The following is a 17,163-nucleotide window of genomic DNA, read 5'->3' on the forward strand; positions in this document are numbered from 1 at the left end:
CCACACTTCAAACGAATGAAAATTATCTCAGCGTAAACCAGCTACAGCGGCAACAGGCTGCCCGAGCAAACAAAAAGACCCATAAATGTAAACATTTTTAGTATTAATAAAGATTTTAATGAAAAGTAATCATTTGTTTTATGTTACATTCAATCGTGTGTTCATATTTACGTTCATGTTATTCAAAGAAATTATTGCAAAAAAATCACTAAAGTTTGCTAACGTTAAATAATTATTGACTGCACGATAGTGCCACAACATATTTTCATGTCTGATCAGGGCGATAACCACCATAGATATTGAGGGGGGCTAGTCCCCCAATTATTAGAAATCGCTAAACCTTTTTCTCAAATATTGTTGCATGAAAGTTGAAAGTTGCATGTACTGTACATGCGTCTGTGCATCTCTCTTTACAATGAGCCAGTTTACTTCAAAAACAGCGATTTTTATCCTCTTGTTGCTGGAAAATATAATGTAGCGATTCAGCATTTAAACTATGTTATTAATAAAAGTCACTGGGGAGCATTGACAAGTTTCTTTGCTTCTGGATGTGTGAGCTCCGCAATCTCCGGTGTGTGTGTGTGTGTGTGTGTGTCAGTAAGCAGCATATTAATATAGAGTGGTAAGGCTCTAATGCACACCAGTATAAGTGTGTGTATTATAGGAGCTAGATGACATGTAACAGTATAGTAGTGGTGTGGTGTCCCATTTCAACCTTACTCCTTGACACTCTGTTTCAAGGGATAAGGTTAAAGGGTAGGTGTAGGGGTAGGTGAAGGGGTATGAAAGAGAATTGGGACTGGGCCTTGCAGGATGGTTCTATAGTACGATGACCTATTATATGTCAAAAAGAATTTTTTCAAAAACAGCCATGTCAGTTTGGTCAGATGAGCACACTAAATACTGAAAGATATTCTTCCTGTCAGGTTGTTCACTGAGGAGGAGATCCAAGCCATACGTAACACCACATTTCATGATGTCCTTCTGGACGTCACCAGTGCAGAGGAGGGTGACATTCAAAAGAATGTGTTCTTCTGGGTGAACGGTAATAAGCAACCCACATGCACCAACATATTCCACAACAAAATCATATTATAAAGCCGTAATGTGTTTATATTGGGATTTTTGTGCAGGTGATCCCTGCCCCCAGCCTCAGCCAATCACATCCTCCGATCTTCACCCCTGTACAAAGGCCTCCTCTATGAGTTACTTTGACAACAGCAGCAAGGCTGGGTTTGGCGTAACGGTGGTAGTACTTTTCCTGTTTCCTGTTGGTCAGTGTCATTCATCATTTTTTGTGTGTGCTGTAAAGAAATGTAATTATTACATTTACAGTTTCATATATTTACAGACAACTGCATCATGATTTAGAATTATAAATGTTTGTTTGTTTGTTTGTTTGTTTGTTTGTTTGTTTGTTTGTTTAATGCATTCATTATTAAATCACAAAAAAAAAATTATTAGATATTTATATTATAATATTATATTATAATAATATTATTTTATATAATAATAATTATATATTTTTATGGTTTTTAATCTTTTTTTACAAAAACATATTGGAATGGAACTTTGTGGGAACTTTTACATTTAAAATAATTCAAATAAATAGTACTGTTATTTATTAGATAATAGTATTAAAAATAGTATTATTTATTAGAATTTTATATAAGAGTACTTTTATATATAGCATTTTATATGAATAATTCTATTTTTAGATAATAATAATTATGTATTTTCATTATTGTTTATATTTTGTTTAAAAAAGATTGGAATGTTATACTTGTTGTATAGTAAAAATATATAACAACATTATTTAAATTATTTTTTAGTATTTTATACATAGCATTTTATATAAATCATAGCATTTCTATATAACAATAATGATGTATTTTCATAATTTTTTTTATATTTTGTTTAAAAAAGAATGAAATGTTGATCTCTCGACAGTAAGCTACATAGTAGCTTGTGTAGTTGCTCATGTCCGGACAGCCAGATACAAACGATTCCAAAAGAAGCTTAGAGGTTCCACCACAGACAAGAAACCTGCACATGAAACTATTGGTCAGTAATATCACATGTAGTGTCACATTGGTCTGAAATGTCAATGAAAATGAGTTTATTAATTTCTGTCATTGCATTTCACTTTTTTGTTCAGCCAAAGAGTGGTTGGGGCACAATACTGCACCCCGACAAGTTGCACTTGCGTTCAACGAGAAAACAGTACTCCAGACCTTTGATGAGAACGGGTCTCTTCTCAGTTCTCACAGCTTGGACAATCAAGACCACCTCGATGTGTTAATATCTAATGACCATCAGCATCGTGCTCTACTCTTGAAGATCCCCAAAGAGTATGATCTGGTAGGAATTTTGGTAGTTCAGTCTGTTGCCATCATTCAACTAATGCTCAATGAGGCTTTAACATGCTGGGTTTCTGTCCAAAAGGTTTTGTTCTTTGAGGACGTTGGTCAGAGGTCAAAGTTCCTGGGTTACCTGCGCTCTGAGCTGGAGGGCAGAATTCAGAGTCTAACTGTAAAGGAAATTAGTGAGAAAGAGATTCTCAGAGATGCAGTGAGCAGAGCACAGAGGGAAAAGATTGTGGAGACGTTCTTCAAGCATGCTTTTTCAAAGGTAAGAGTTTCTGATGTCTCTTCAAGGTCATTTTGTCTAAAAAGTCGTGTCACAAAGTTGTGTAGTAACATCATACATGTGTTTTTTGACTCCAGGTCTTGGACATTGATAAAAGTGATGCAGGAGACTTGAGCAATAGGACCAGAGAAGCTTTACAGTGTGAGCTCACACGAGTTGAATTTGCCAGCGTGCTCGGTCTGAAGCCTGACTCGCTCTTTGTAGAGTCCATGTTCACACTGGCTGACAAGGACGGTAACGGATACCTTTCGTTTCAGGAGTTCCTGGATGTTATTGTCATTTTCATGACAGGTGAGGTTGTTCAAATCTTTTGTATTGCAGTGCAGTGTTTCCTTATATTTTGTTAAAATATCACCATTTTAAAATACTACAAAGTTAGTGTTAAAATGTTGAAATGTTACAGTGCAACAAAGTTACCTTGTTGTTACCTTGTTACTGATGTTACAGTGTTATAGTATTACAATGCTGCAAAGTTACCTTTTTATGTTGTTAGGATGTTTTGCCATTTTACAGTGTTACAACGAATATTACTATGCTGCAAATTTACATTGTTAGAATGTTACCGTTTTAAAATTTCTCAGCGTTCCAATAGCCTCGTTCAGACTGTCAACCCAAATCCAATTTTTATGCAAATCCAATTGAAATCATATTTAGATAGTCTGAATGGCAATGAACTACATAAAATCGTGGAAGTCGTGGCCTAATGGTTAGGGAGTCGGACTCGTAATCGAAAGGTTGCGAGTTCGAGTCCCCGGCCGGCAGGAATTGTAGGTGGGGGGAGTGAATGTCCAGTGCTCTCTCCACCCTCAATACCACGACTGAGGTGCCCTTGAGCAAGGCACCGAACCCCCAACTGCTCCCCGGGCGCCGCAGCATGGCTGCCCACTGCTCCGGGTGTGTGTTCACGGTGTGTGTGTGTGTGCATTTGTTCACTACTCACTGCTGTGTGTGTGCACTTGGATGGGTTCAACGCAGAGCACCAATTTCGAGTATGGGTCACCATACTTGACAATACGTCACGACTAAAAATCACATTCCTGGAAATCCATTTCAATCTGACCGGTCAGATTGTATTTAGCGTAGTTTTTTCAAGTTTTCACACCACGTAAAACGTAAATACGTCAGACGTTTTTGTAGAAAACATAATAAACGTCTTTGCAGAAACAAGCTTGTTGTTGCGAACTACAAATCAAGCGAGAAAAGACTATATATGGCTAGTATACACACCTCTTTGAGTTTTGAATCCAACAGGCAGCCTCCTGCGTTTCTGCCGCTGCCTTAGAAGATGATATATAATCCAGCCGCGCCGGCAATGTTGTCATGTCGTAAGACAACATCTGCATTGCAAACTGTATTGCTGTTATTGTTGTTTTTAGCATAGGCATAACAACACAGTAGCATTGCCATAGAAACCAATGCAAATTCCGTAAAACGGAGCTCTTCTGGACACATAAATTGGATCTGAATAGTTGCGATACACTTTGTGTACAGTCAGTTATTCAAATCAGATTCCCTCCAGATATGCACAAAATCAGTTTTGGGCTAACAGTTTGAATGAAGCTAATGTTAGTGTTAGAATGTTAGTTTTACAATATTACAATGCTACTAAGCTACTTTGTTACATTATTAGGATGTTACACTTTTACAGTTTTACAGTATTACAATATTACAATCTCACAACGCTACAAAATGACATTGTTAGGATATTACAGTTTTACATTTTTACAGTGTAATGATGTTACAATGTTATAGTTTTATGTTACAATTCTACAAAGTTACCTTGTTTCATTGTTGTTACATGATGTTACAACATTACAGTATTAGCATGTTACAATGCTATAAAATCACCTTGCTATCTTGTTAGGATGTTACAGTTTTACAGTGTTGCAGCATTACAATGTTACAAAGTAACCTTGTGTTGTTAGAATGTTACAGTTTTACAGTGTTATGGTGTTACTTTTGTGTTGGTAAGAGTGTTACGGTGTTTGCTGTTTTTGGCTTTCAAATCCAGGTACCCCCGAGGAGAAGTCTAAGCTTCTGTTTTCAATGCATGACATTAAAGAAAATGGCTTCTTGTCCAAGGAAGAGTTCACTTCCTTACTCAGGTCAGTTCTTATGTTTGTTTGTTTTTGAGCCTTGTAGAGAACAAAAGTGTTTTGTGCAAAGATTTCTTGATAATAATCAGAAATTTGAGATTCATATTATACTTTTACACTTCAATAAATCCTCTGAAGGATTTCTTCTTTCTTCTAATCAGTTTTTCCTCTTGTCTTGTGCAGGTCTTTCATTGATATCTCTGGAAGTGCTTTATCTAAGAGTCAGGCTGATGATGGTATAGCAGCTATGCTTCAGGCAGCTGGTCTTTACAACAAAGATTCCTTCTCCTGGGAGGACTTTCACTTTCTGCTGCGAGACCATTCAGCTCAGTTCAATATTAAAGGTTAAGGATATTTTTCTTTATGGTCTAATCCCCCATGTCACTATATTTTTTACTTCATCCAACACAGAGGCATTTTACTTTGAAACTGTTGTTCATGTATTCCCAGGCATGGAAGTACTTGGTAAGAAAAAACTATCCAGACAACACCGAGTATCTTTCATTAAGAAAAATAGGTAAAGAAAAGTTATATAACATGAAACTCATTCTAAATGAGTACACAGTAATACAGCTAAAGTTGTTTTTGATTTCCTCTGTAGTTCTTCAGCCATGGAAGAGATTACTAACAGGCCTGAGGAAGAGCAAGACCAGGAACTTCGTCAAAGACAGACCAAGAAGTGAGACGTTAATGTATAATATCTCTGCAATGGCCATTTTAGAGCATGTGCAGCATTATGTAACGTGTTCTGACATGTGTATGGTCATTAGGAGCTCAGCTAGGGTTAGATTTAAGCCTTTGTGAAACCCGTCATTTGTTGGCTATTGAGAAATGTGGCAATCAGTATTTGCGGGAAGTGATGCCATTCTGTGACGTAATATTGGTCAGGTTTCGCTTTGAACGTCATAGTCTTTAGTTGACTGTGATAAAATTAAACAGGCTAATGCAGTAGCAGAAATAACTAGATTTTTGCATATTATGAAGGCAATGTGAGTGGAGATGACCTGTACAATAGTAACCACATTGATTTTAAGTTGTAGGCGTTTGGGAGGCTGTTACTATGCAATTGCAGACAGTTACCTAACTAAATAGGCAGACAGTCTAATAACTAACAAGACTAGGGTTGTCAATCCTCCTCCTGGAGGTTCTCTGTCCTGCAGAGTTCAGCTCCAACCCTAATTAAAAACACTTGAACCAGCTAATCAAGGTCTTACTAGGTATACTAGAAACTTCCAGGCAAGGTAGAGCTAAACTGTTAGAGCTACGACTGAGTTTGGAAATCCCTGAACTAGACAGACAAGAATACAGATATTTAACTAGACATACAAATGGATAGACTAGTTTGTTAGTAATCTGTCTGTCTATTTTCTCTCTGGCTGTCTTTCTGTCTGGTTAGTTATCTGTCTGGCTGTATTTTTTCTGTCTAGTTATTTAGTTATCCACCTGTCCGTCTCTCAAGTTAGTTATCTATCTGGCTGACTTTATGTTTAGTTTAATTACTCACCTGTCTGTACTTTATAACTGTCTGTCTAATTAGTTACTATTCTGTGTTTCTATCTAGTTTGTAAGTTATCCATCTGTCAGTCTATATAATTAGTTATATCTCTGGTTGTCTTTCTGTCTGGTTAGTTATCTGTCTGTCTGGCTGTTTTTGTATCTAGTTATTTAGTCGTCCACCTGTCAGTTTATCTAATTAGTTATCTGACTGGCTGTCTTTCTGTCTAGTTATTTATTTGTCCAGATGTCTGTCTGTCTAAATATTTAGTTATTTATCGGCTTGTCTTTCTATCTAGTTAGTTATCCACCTGCCTGTTTATTAGTTACTTATCCAGCTCTCTTTTTGGTCTAATTAGTTCATTATTCACCTGTCTGTCGATTGGTTAGTTATGTATTGACTAGTTTTCTACCTGACTGTCTTTCTTTCTATTTATTTCTCAAACTTGGGTTAACTATCTGGCTGTTTCTCTGTATAGTTACACTCTTAAAAATAAAGGTGCTTCAAAAGGTTCTTGAAGTGATGCCATAGAAGAACCATTTTTGGTTCCACAAAGAACCATTCAAAGGTTCTTTAAAGAACCATCTCTTCCTTACCTTTTTTTTTTACCTTTTTCAGATGATAAAGGTTCTTTATGGAACCATTTAGACAAAAAGGTTCCTCTATGGCAGGGATAGGCAATTTCGGTCCTGGAGGGCCGGTGTCCTGCAGAGTTTAGCTCCAACCCTAATCAAACACACCTGCCTGTAACTTTGTAGTGATCTTGAAGACATTGATTAGCTTCTTCAGGTGTGTTTGATTAGGGTTGGAGCTAAACTCTGCAGGACACCGGCCCTCCAGGACCGAAATTGCCTATCCCTGCTCTATGGCATCGTGAAGCACCTTTATTTTTAAGAGTGTAGTTATAAGACAGCTATATGGCTGTCTTTCTATCTTGTTAGTTATCTTACCTGTCTATCTAATTAGTTAATGACTGTGAGTTAGATATACATAAAAACAGATGGATACCTAAACAGATAGAAAGACAGCCAGATAGATAACTATGTAGTTAGTATCCATCTGTCTGTCTAACCTACCAACTAGCTAGACACATATGTAGAAACAAATTGTGGCACAGTCACCTGAATCAGTGCAGGCTGAAGAACTGTGCCTGTGACCGTGTAGCCTTTTGGAAAAAACCCAACCCAAGTTTAAGCAATAAAGGTGTGTTGTTTTTGTCAAGCCACCCTAGTTAAAACGTAATATGTCTCTTTAGAATTGAAAAAAGCAACCCAAAGGTGTATGTGAGGCCTCAGAGAGAACGCTACAACAAAAACCCAGTGCAGCAATGGATCCAGCAGTTCAAACGCCTCATAGAAAACTACAGAAGACATATCACTTGCATTGTCATTATATCCGGGATCACAGCTGGACTAGCACTGGAAAGATGCTACCGTAAGTGTCCCTTTATATTTGCTCTTTTCATCACTGAATATTGTATTGTGCATATTTAAGCCCTAACTTGATTTATGATCATGTTGAATTGTTCCTAATTTGTGACATTGGAGATCCGCACTAATGGTTACAAACTACTAGCAATGTTTGTAGATTATAGTTTGCAGGCCCACGCCAGTGGCATCCCAGAGACCTCCATTGTGGGTGTGCTCGTGTCTCGTGGTTCTGCAGCCGCCATCTCCTTCCTGTTTCCCTACATGCTCCTCACTGTGTGCCGTAACCTGATAACCATGTGCAGGGAGACTTTTCTTAACAGATACATCCCATTCGATGCAGCCATTGACCTTCACCGTCACATGGCTATAGCTGCTGTTGTCCTCTCAGGTCAGTAAGATAAAGTCCCTCTATCATTTAATATTTAAACTTCCTTAACTCCCTTTTCAAATGAATTTCACCACAGATATTATTCAGTAGAATGTTACATCACCATATAATTATGCTTTAACACTTTGTGTGTAAAGACATATTTGTGCAGTTTATAGTGAATCACAGTTGATTACCAGGGTTCTAATTCTGTTCAAATTCAAATTCATTCAAGTTCCATTACATAATGTAGCGTTTCCTCAAAGTGATGTGTCATACATCAATTATATTAATAAATGTGCTCATGTAATATTTTATTTATTTATTTAATGGGTTTTTTTGTGCCAGTTGTTCACAGTTTGGGTCATGTGGTCAACGTTTACATTTTCTGCATCAGTGACCTCAGCATTCTTGCCTGCCTGTTTCCTAGAGTGCTCTCCAACAATGGGTAATTCATGTTAAGCTTGATTGATATATGAAACGTTTTAGTTGGACGTTCATCTAACAATTTTTAAATGTCACGACTGTTTCAGATCTAAGAACATTCAAAAATAATCTTCCCATAATTTTTGATAGAATGGAACATTCTCTGGAATGTTCGTGTAACCATGGAAAAGGTTTTTAAATCATTTAAAAAACTGAATGGTCAAAGAACATTAAGGCCACGTACACATTGCAGCTAAATTCGGTTGTCGGTTCACCTTTTACTCCTTAATCGTGTTCTGTACACACATAATTCGCTAAAATACGGGAGTGACAACCGCATTCAACAACCGCATTAACTCCCGAAAAATACAGGGAGTGACAACCGCATTTACAGAAATTCTACGCAGTGTGTACTGAACTGAACTGAACAACAAGTTGCTAATGATGTATTTGAACGTGCATCAGAAATGTATCTTCGTCTGTATGTGAGATGCAAGAAAACAACAGTGAAACAAGTCTTAACCTGAGCACATTTTGACACGGGACTAGTTGTGCTCAGGAGCCCTGCGGTAGTGTTGCCAGATCTTCATAGAAAAAAACAACAGCAAACAAGGACAAGCACAAAAACCACTAAAACGTTTGTTTTATAACACCAAAAAAAAAACATAATTCGCAACAGACCACTTTATTAACTCCATAAAGTGCCCATCTTTATAAGCTAAGACCAAACACCATGCCTACAAGTGCTTGGAAATATGAGGACATGGCAACACTGCAAGACTCTCTAAAGGAGCCTCCCGAGCATAAACAAAAAACAGCATGTCTATCAGCAGTAGTTGAGTTAAAATTGACAGACATAAGTGTCTTTAGCCAAAAAATGGCAGATACCAAATTGCTAAATTCTTCTTCACTCCCGCAAGATGCCAAAATGTTGCTATGGTTAGAAATGCGAGAGTGACTGCTGTTCCGTACACACATGGAACGATAATTTACGGGACTCACTCCTGCATTTAAATGCGGTTGTCACTCCTGAAACTTGCAGTGTGTACGTGGCCAATGAAATAACATTTTTATAACTTAATGGAAACTTAACATATTCTCTGGGAAACTCTACTTGTGCAGGAGCCTTGTCCAAAATTCTGTGTGTTGGTCATTTGCAGGTCTGAGCTTCCAATGAAATGGACCTTCTGGTTTTTCAAGACAGTTCCTGGTATATTTAATGTTGTTTTGATATATTCAGTATTCAGTTTATAGAGTAAATTTATTATTTTTCTAGATGTGTGTTTGGTGTAACACTCTGTTTTGTTTTTCTTTCAGGTCTCACTGGGGTTCTTTTGCTGTTGATTTTTGCCTTTATGTATGTCTTCGCCTCGCACTATTTCAGACGCATCAGCTTTAGAGGATTCTGGATCACGCACCACCTATATGTGCTCGTCTATGTCCTGGTAAAGGAAAAAAACACCTGTTCATTTTATGAGTTTTAATAGAGTGTTAGAGCTTCAGTATTATGTACTAAGAAAAACAGTTGAAATATAGCTGAAATTCAGACAGTGGGAGATCAAATAAAAAAACTATAAGAAGTGATTGATTAGAATAATTATTCTTTTTTTTTTTAATTAAATGTCTTTGTCTGTATTTCAAAACAAGAGTCTGTATTTCATAACACTAATCTTTCTCAATAATTTTTTGTTTGTTTGTTTTGTGTGTGTGTGTTTTGTTCTTTGTTTCGTTTCATTTTGAAAGTTACACATCTGGCGGGGACACTGGACACAGGAACGGTGAACACTGACTTTCTCGCTTTCTCTCTCATCTCATTTGGCAGACTGTGATCCATGGCAGCTACGCCCTCCTCCAGGAGCCCCGCTTCCATATCTGCCTGATCCCCCCTGGCCTACTCTTCCTGCTGGACAAGCTCATCAGCCTCAACAGGAAGAAAGTGGAGATCCCAGTGGTGAAAGCTGAGCTGCTGCCCTCAGGTAGACAATACACTCAGCAGATTCAGCACAAAGCTCTTTTATCTGAGAGTCTCCAAGGGCCTGAGCACACAGTGCTGTGTCATGTGCTGTAAAGTGTTCACTTCTAATTGCTCTGGCTGTGAAATCATACGGTGTCTCAGAATAGGAAACCTTGAGTCAAATTCAGGACTCACTTTATTGATTTTAAAATGAGATTATGTTTAAAATCACCAATTTTGTAACGCTTTATTTCTATAGTCCACTTTAGACATTCTACTAGCTATAAGTAACTTTGCAACTATGTCAACTATGAATCATTAGAGTATTAGTAGACTGTCTGCTTAGTATCTGCTAACACTTTATGTTGATGGTCACCCAATAGTCATTCTACTGATTATAAGCAGTGTAGGGGAAAGTTACTTTTGAAAGTAATCCATTACAATATTGCATTAATCCATTAAAAAAGTAACTAATTGCGTTACTTATAGTTACTTTTTATCGAAAGTAATGCATTACATTATTTTTTATTACTTTTTGTCACTTGAACTGGGCTCGTTTATTTATTTTTAACAACAACAAACCCAAAAGTTATGTTTTTGGCAACTGTAAAGGCCCTTTCACATTAAAAGTGAAATTAATAAGCCTCAGCTTGAAGGAAGTGCCGCTGGACTTACTCCCAATTTCTCTCAACTCGAGGACAGGAGAGGTGTCTTGCATTACTTTTAAGTAACTTTCATTACTTTTTTGAAAAAGTAACAGATATTTTCTCGTAAATTTAAAAGTAATGTTACTTTACTAGTTACTTGAAAAAGTAATCTGATAACGTAACTCGCGTTACTTGAAATGTGTTAGCCCCAACACTGACTAAAAGTAACTTTGCTTGTACATGTGAACTTTAACTAATTCTAACCTTAAAATAACAAAATAAGCAGTCTACTAAAACTCAAATGAAAGTTAGTTGAAATGTACTAGCACAGTTATTTACGGTAAGTATCATTTCTAAAGTGGACTAGTAGCACTGATAACAAAGCTGATTCTCAATTTCTATGAACTGCCAGATGTAACTTACCTGGAGTTTAAGCGTCCACAAGGTTTTGTCTACCGCTCGGGACAGTGGGTACGTATTGCATGCCTGGCACTGGGCACAGATGAGTACCATCCTTTCACCCTGACCTCTGCACCACATGAGGAGACCCTCAGCCTTCATATCCGTGCAGTGGGACCCTGGACTAGCAAACTCCGAGAGGCCTACACCCCTGAGAAACTCCAGGAGCTTGGAGGATATTCAAAGGCAAGGAGACCCAGTTTGTCTTTGGTTCATATAGATATAGATAAACCTGAATGCATTAGGTTATCCCTATATATATACACTGAACAAAATTATAAACGCAACACTTTTGTTTTTGCCCCCAATTTTCATGAGCTGAACTCAAAGATCTAAGACTTTTTCTATGTACACAAAAGGCCTATTTCTCTCAAATATTGTTAACAAATCTGTCTAAATCTGTGTTAGTGAGCACTTCTGCTTTACCGAGATAATCCATCCACCTCACAGGTGTGGCATATCAAGATGCTGATTAGACAGCATGACTATTGCACAGGTGTGCCTTAGGCTGGCCACAATAAAAGGCCACTCTAAAATGTACAGTTTTACTGTATTGGGGGGGTCCGAAAACCAGTCAGTATCTGGTGTGACCACCATTTTCCTCACGCAGTGCAACACATCTCTTTCGCATAGAGTTGATCAGGTTGTCCACTCCTCTTCAATGGCTGTGCGTAGTTGCTGGATATTGGCAGGAACTGGAACACGCTGTTGTATACGCCGATCCAGAGCATCCCAAACATGCTCAATGGGTGACATGTCCGGTGAGTATGTTGGCCATGCAAGAACTGGGATGTTTTCAGCTTCCAGGAATTGTGTACAGATCCTTGCAACATGGGGCCGTGCATTATCATGCTGCAACATGAGGTGATGGTTGTGGACGAATTGCACAACAATGGGCCTCAGGATCTCTGTGGTCACGGTATCTCTGTGGTAACTCGATCCACAACGTTAACGTCAGCAAACCGCTCACCCACGCGATGCCATACACGCCATCTGCCCCGTACAGTGAAAATCAGGATTCATCTGTGAAGAGAACACCTCTCCAAAGTCCCAGACGCCATCGATTGTGAGCATTTGCCCGCTCAAGTCGGTTACGACGATGAACTGCAATCATCTGCCCCGTACAGTGAAAATCAGGATTCATCTGTGAAGAGAACACCTCTCCAAAGTCCCAGACGCCATCGATTGTGAGCATTTGCCCGCTTAGGACGTCGAGCATGCAGATGAGCTTCCCTGAGACGGTTTCTGATAGTTTGTGCAGAAATTCTTTGGTTATGCAAACTGATTGTTGCAGCAGCTGTCCGGGTGGCTGGTCTCAGACGATCTTGGAGGTGAAGATGCTGGATGTGGAGGTCCTGGGCTGGTGTGGTTACATGTGGTCTGCGGTTGTGAGGCCAGTTGGATGTACTGCCAAATTCTCTGAAACGCCTTTGGAGACGGCTTATGGTAGAGAAATGAACATTCAATTCAAAGGCAACCGCTCTGGTGGACATTCCTATAGTCAACATGCCAATTGCATGCTCCCTCAAAACTTGTGACATCTGTGGCCTTATATTGTGGCCAGCCTAAGGCACACCTGTGTAATAATCATGCTGTCTAATCAGCATCTTGATATGCCACACATGTGAGGTGGATGGATTATCTTGGCAAAGGAGAAGTGCTCACTAATACAGATTTAGACAGATTTGTGAACAATATTTGAGAGAAATAGGCCTTTTGTGTACATAGAAAAAGTCTTAGATCTTTGAGTTCAGCTCATGAAAATTGGGGGCAAAAACAAAAGTGTTGCGTTTATAATTTTGTTCAGTGTATATATACAGTATATGAGATGCACCAATACTATATTATTATACTATAACCGATTATTTAGAATTATATCTGCCGATACAACACTATACAGGGAGCCCCCTCATTTGGTACATAGTATAGAAGTTAAAATTAATGACAAAACTATTATATTCAACGCTATATATTTTCAGATATATTAATCCGTTTTTCGGTCACTTGTTTGCGCCACATTTAAGAGTGTAAAAATTATATTTCATTGTGTGAATTTTGTGATAAAATGAACAGTATTTGAAAGCTTGACCCTGCTGTATCTCCACAGCTGTATCTGGATGGGCCATTTGGGGAGGGTCATCAGGAGTGGACAGACTATGAGGTGTCAGTATTGGTGGGCGCTGGGATTGGAGTCACACCCTTTGCTTCCATCTTAAAAGACCTGGTGTTCAAATCTTCAGTCAAGTTCAAATTTCACTGCAAAAAGGTACACTACAATAGAGGTCTTCACGGGTCCACCCGAGACCCGAGCGGGTTGGGGTCCAAAACTTCTACGAGTGCCTCGGACATGGGTCGGGTTCGGTATTAGCAGCCTCGGGTAATTAAAATTAATGTGCTTTTCCCAAATGGACCTGATTAGACCCGAATTCTTTTAAACTTTCCTGGATGTGTAGCCTACTTGTGCGTTCATGTTAAGTAAATTTTTGAGAAATGCACATAAAAAAGGAACACGTTTGTAACCTCAGAAACCCACCTTATAGATATGAGATCCATCAGGAAATCCACTCACTTAATTACGCTGCGTGGCAAGGCTTTTCTTTTTTTGTGTGTGCAGAAGCCATTCACCGGAGATGAGGTAGCTAACGTTGCAGACAAAACTAGCAAATCCATGATTTATTAATCTATCGATTTAATTTATATAAAACTATCACGTTTATATTTCAGATCCACTGGTTACAATTGAAAGCCAAACTCAGAAATAACATGTATCCATCAGGCAGGCAAAAATATAAAGTAATAGGCTAATAAGTAAATAAACTGAATGAAAGTAATGGAGCAGCGGCCAAATCAGTCAGCAGGACCCTGGGATTTTTCCGGACCGATGCGGGGCTGCAGGCTGTGCACACGTCAATGCCGTTTATGTTCGTGTCCAGTCGGGTTCGAAAATAAATGCGGTCGGGTCGGACTCGGGTCTAATTTCATCGGGTCTGTCTCGGGTCGGGTTTATCTTTTTTTTTTTATTATTTATGCACGCCGGGTTCGGGTAAGAAGTGATTCGGGTCGATTCGGGTTGGGCACGGATTTTAGGACCTGAGAAGACCTCTACACTACAACATGCAAGTTTTCAATGTCCTGTAATTAATGATTCAGTCTTTTACGACTCTTAACATTGTGGCTCTAGGTGTATTTTATCTGGGTGACACGGACTCAGCGTCAGTTCGAGTGGGTGTCTGACATTATAAGAGAGGTGGAGGACATGGACACTCAGGAACTGGTGTCTGTGCACATCTACATCACACAGCTGGCTGAGAAATTCGATCTCCGCACCACCATGCTAGTAAATCCATTGTTTATTTGAGAACAAGAACTTTTTTGTTGGTTTATAAGGTTCCTGTAAGTTCCACTGAACTACTGTGACGTAATTAAAAGCAGGTCAAGTGATATGAAGTTTTGGTTGGGTGTAAAATCATCCCTCTTTCTCTTTCTCAAGTATGTCTGTGAGCGGCACTTTCAGAAGGTGTGGAATAGGAGTCTGTTCACCGGCCTGCGCTCCGTCACACACTTCGGCCGCCCACCCTTTTTGGCTTTTCTCAGTTCGCTACAAGAAGTTCATCCAGAGGTCAGAAGCCAAATAATTAGCATATAAGATGCATTGGAGTTTACCGTTAAACTCCACCAAGGACAATAACTATAACAATAATTATAAAGTTTTTAATAATTATTCTATCTCTATGAGAATAGGAACGCTTACACCACAATCTTTCAGAAACATTTTTTCCAGCTGATCAATGATAAAACATTGACAGCCAATCAGAATCCACCAGACTTAAACAGCTTGAGCATTAAAGTGGGAGATGGCAAAACTGCAGCATGCACTTATAATAATAGTAGATTATTGTGTGTTGTTGTGGACACTAATATAGTTATCCTTATAGTTATCTTTATTGTTATAGCTACAATTATCTTTATCGTTATTGTTGTAGTTATCTATTAGTCGTTATTCTAGTTATCGTTATAGTCATTATTATAGTTATGTTTATCGTTATAGCTGTCTTTATCATTATAGTTATCACTGTAGTCATCATTAGTTATCTTTATCGTTACAGTTATCCTTATAGTTATAGCTATCGTTATTATCTTTATTGTTATAATTATCATTCTAGTTATTGTCATAGTAACAGTTATCGTTACAGTTATCCTTATAGTTATATTTATTATCTTTATTGTTATAGTTATCATTCTAGTTATTGTTATAGTTATCGTTAAAGTTATCTTTATTGTTACAGTTGTCCTTATAGTTATCATTATCTTTTTTGTTATAGTTATAGTTCTCGTTGTAGTTATAGTTATAGTTATCTTTATCGTTATGGTTATCGTTATTGTTACAGTTATCTTTATAGTTACAGTTATTGTTATAGTTATCTTTATAGTTTACTCTATCGTTATAGTTATCTTTAATGTTATAGTTAGTTATCGTATTCAGTTATTTTTTTAGTTATAGTTATAGTTATCTTTATCGTTATGGTTATCGTTAAATTTATATTTATCGTTACAGTTATCCTAATAGTTATCGTTATAGTTATTATCTTTATTGTTAAAGTTATCTTTATCGTTATAGATATAGTTTTCTTTACAGTTGTAGGACATGTACTGTTGCATTTTTCTAAATCTTCATGTATTAGTAAATATCTATGATTCATATGGGATCTTGTCAAAGGAGTCGTTTTAAGTTTTAGGTTAAGAAGTCATTTAATTAGATCATTGTGACAGTTGCATCAACCTCACGTACACCACTGATGATTTTTCTTTGTTAAAGGTGGAGAAGATGGGCGTGTTTAGCTGTGGTCCTCCAGGTCTGACTAAGAATGTTGAGAAGGCCTGCCAGCAAATGAACAAACGTGACCAGGCACATTTTGTTCACCACTATGAGAACTTCTAGACTGTATGATTGAATCATATAAGAAATACTTAACAACAAATCACTGAATCATCAATATCGATTCATTTGAAATGGTCCGGAGTCCATTATTAAATTTTAAACAGCCTGAGTTGCCATTACTAGTTGGTAAAGTTGAGGTCTTATGAAACTACTGTATAATGCAATCAACAAATTAGTTGTGCTAAATTAAAAACTGAACATATTAGGGGTAAATTTCATACAAAGAAACAGATTACTGATCTTTTGGAGTTATGCTAAATGAATCACTTTTAGTGTGTTTTTAGTTACTATGCATTTTTTTCTCTCTTTGAATGCAAAAGTGCATATAAATGATGTACATTGTATTTAACAAATCATGAATAAATGAAGTGTTATTCCATTTTTGTCTGTAATTGTCATTTGAGGGTTATTGTTGATGTCTCAGGACTAATCACATTCCATCTTTAGCTTTTTTGATTGAATTTGATTATTTTGTCTTTTATTATTATTATTTAAATTATAAGCTATATTATTATTATTAAACTTTTTCTCTTTTGATGATGCCTCTTACCTTCAAATCATTCAACAGTTGGATCAATAGTATGAATTTTCCATCAAAACAGAGATGAGCATCCTTCAATATATATTCCAAATACATATTGCAGTACAAAACAATATGACTATTGGCAATAATAATGTCATAATTGGCAACAATGCAGTAA

At 37.5% G+C, this 17,163-nt stretch overlaps 1 protein-coding gene across 1 annotated transcript in view; it reads left to right on the plus strand.

Annotated features, from left to right (window-relative positions):
• The window catches only part of LOC306866309 (dual oxidase 1-like), a gene marked incomplete at its 5' end in the record, with an annotated part of 31,528 nt that extends 14,688 nt beyond the window's left edge, over positions 1-16,840 (plus strand). Inside the window, 21 exons of the mRNA XM_079411409.1 lie at positions 927-1,045; positions 1,134-1,274; positions 1,951-2,064; positions 2,159-2,361; positions 2,446-2,631; positions 2,727-2,940; positions 4,661-4,754; positions 4,929-5,089; positions 5,196-5,262; positions 5,347-5,424; positions 7,496-7,674; positions 7,828-8,058; positions 8,386-8,485; positions 9,624-9,673; positions 9,781-9,908; positions 10,286-10,439; positions 11,477-11,709; positions 13,631-13,789; positions 14,705-14,860; positions 15,014-15,142; positions 16,340-16,840. Coding sequence (XP_079267535.1) covers positions 927-1,045; positions 1,134-1,274; positions 1,951-2,064; positions 2,159-2,361; positions 2,446-2,631; positions 2,727-2,940; positions 4,661-4,754; positions 4,929-5,089; positions 5,196-5,262; positions 5,347-5,424; positions 7,496-7,674; positions 7,828-8,058; positions 8,386-8,485; positions 9,624-9,673; positions 9,781-9,908; positions 10,286-10,439; positions 11,477-11,709; positions 13,631-13,789; positions 14,705-14,860; positions 15,014-15,142; positions 16,340-16,462 — 3,019 coding nt within the window. The 3' untranslated portion in view covers positions 16,463-16,840. The remainder of the gene's footprint in view (positions 1-926; positions 1,046-1,133; positions 1,275-1,950; positions 2,065-2,158; positions 2,362-2,445; positions 2,632-2,726; positions 2,941-4,660; positions 4,755-4,928; positions 5,090-5,195; positions 5,263-5,346; positions 5,425-7,495; positions 7,675-7,827; positions 8,059-8,385; positions 8,486-9,623; positions 9,674-9,780; positions 9,909-10,285; positions 10,440-11,476; positions 11,710-13,630; positions 13,790-14,704; positions 14,861-15,013; positions 15,143-16,339) is intronic.
• Between the last annotated feature and the right edge of the window lie 323 nt (positions 16,841-17,163).

This window comes from Barbus barbus, assembly GCF_936440315.1.
Source record: "Barbus barbus genome assembly, chromosome: 48".
NCBI lineage: Eukaryota > Metazoa > Chordata > Actinopteri > Cypriniformes > Cyprinidae > Barbus > Barbus barbus.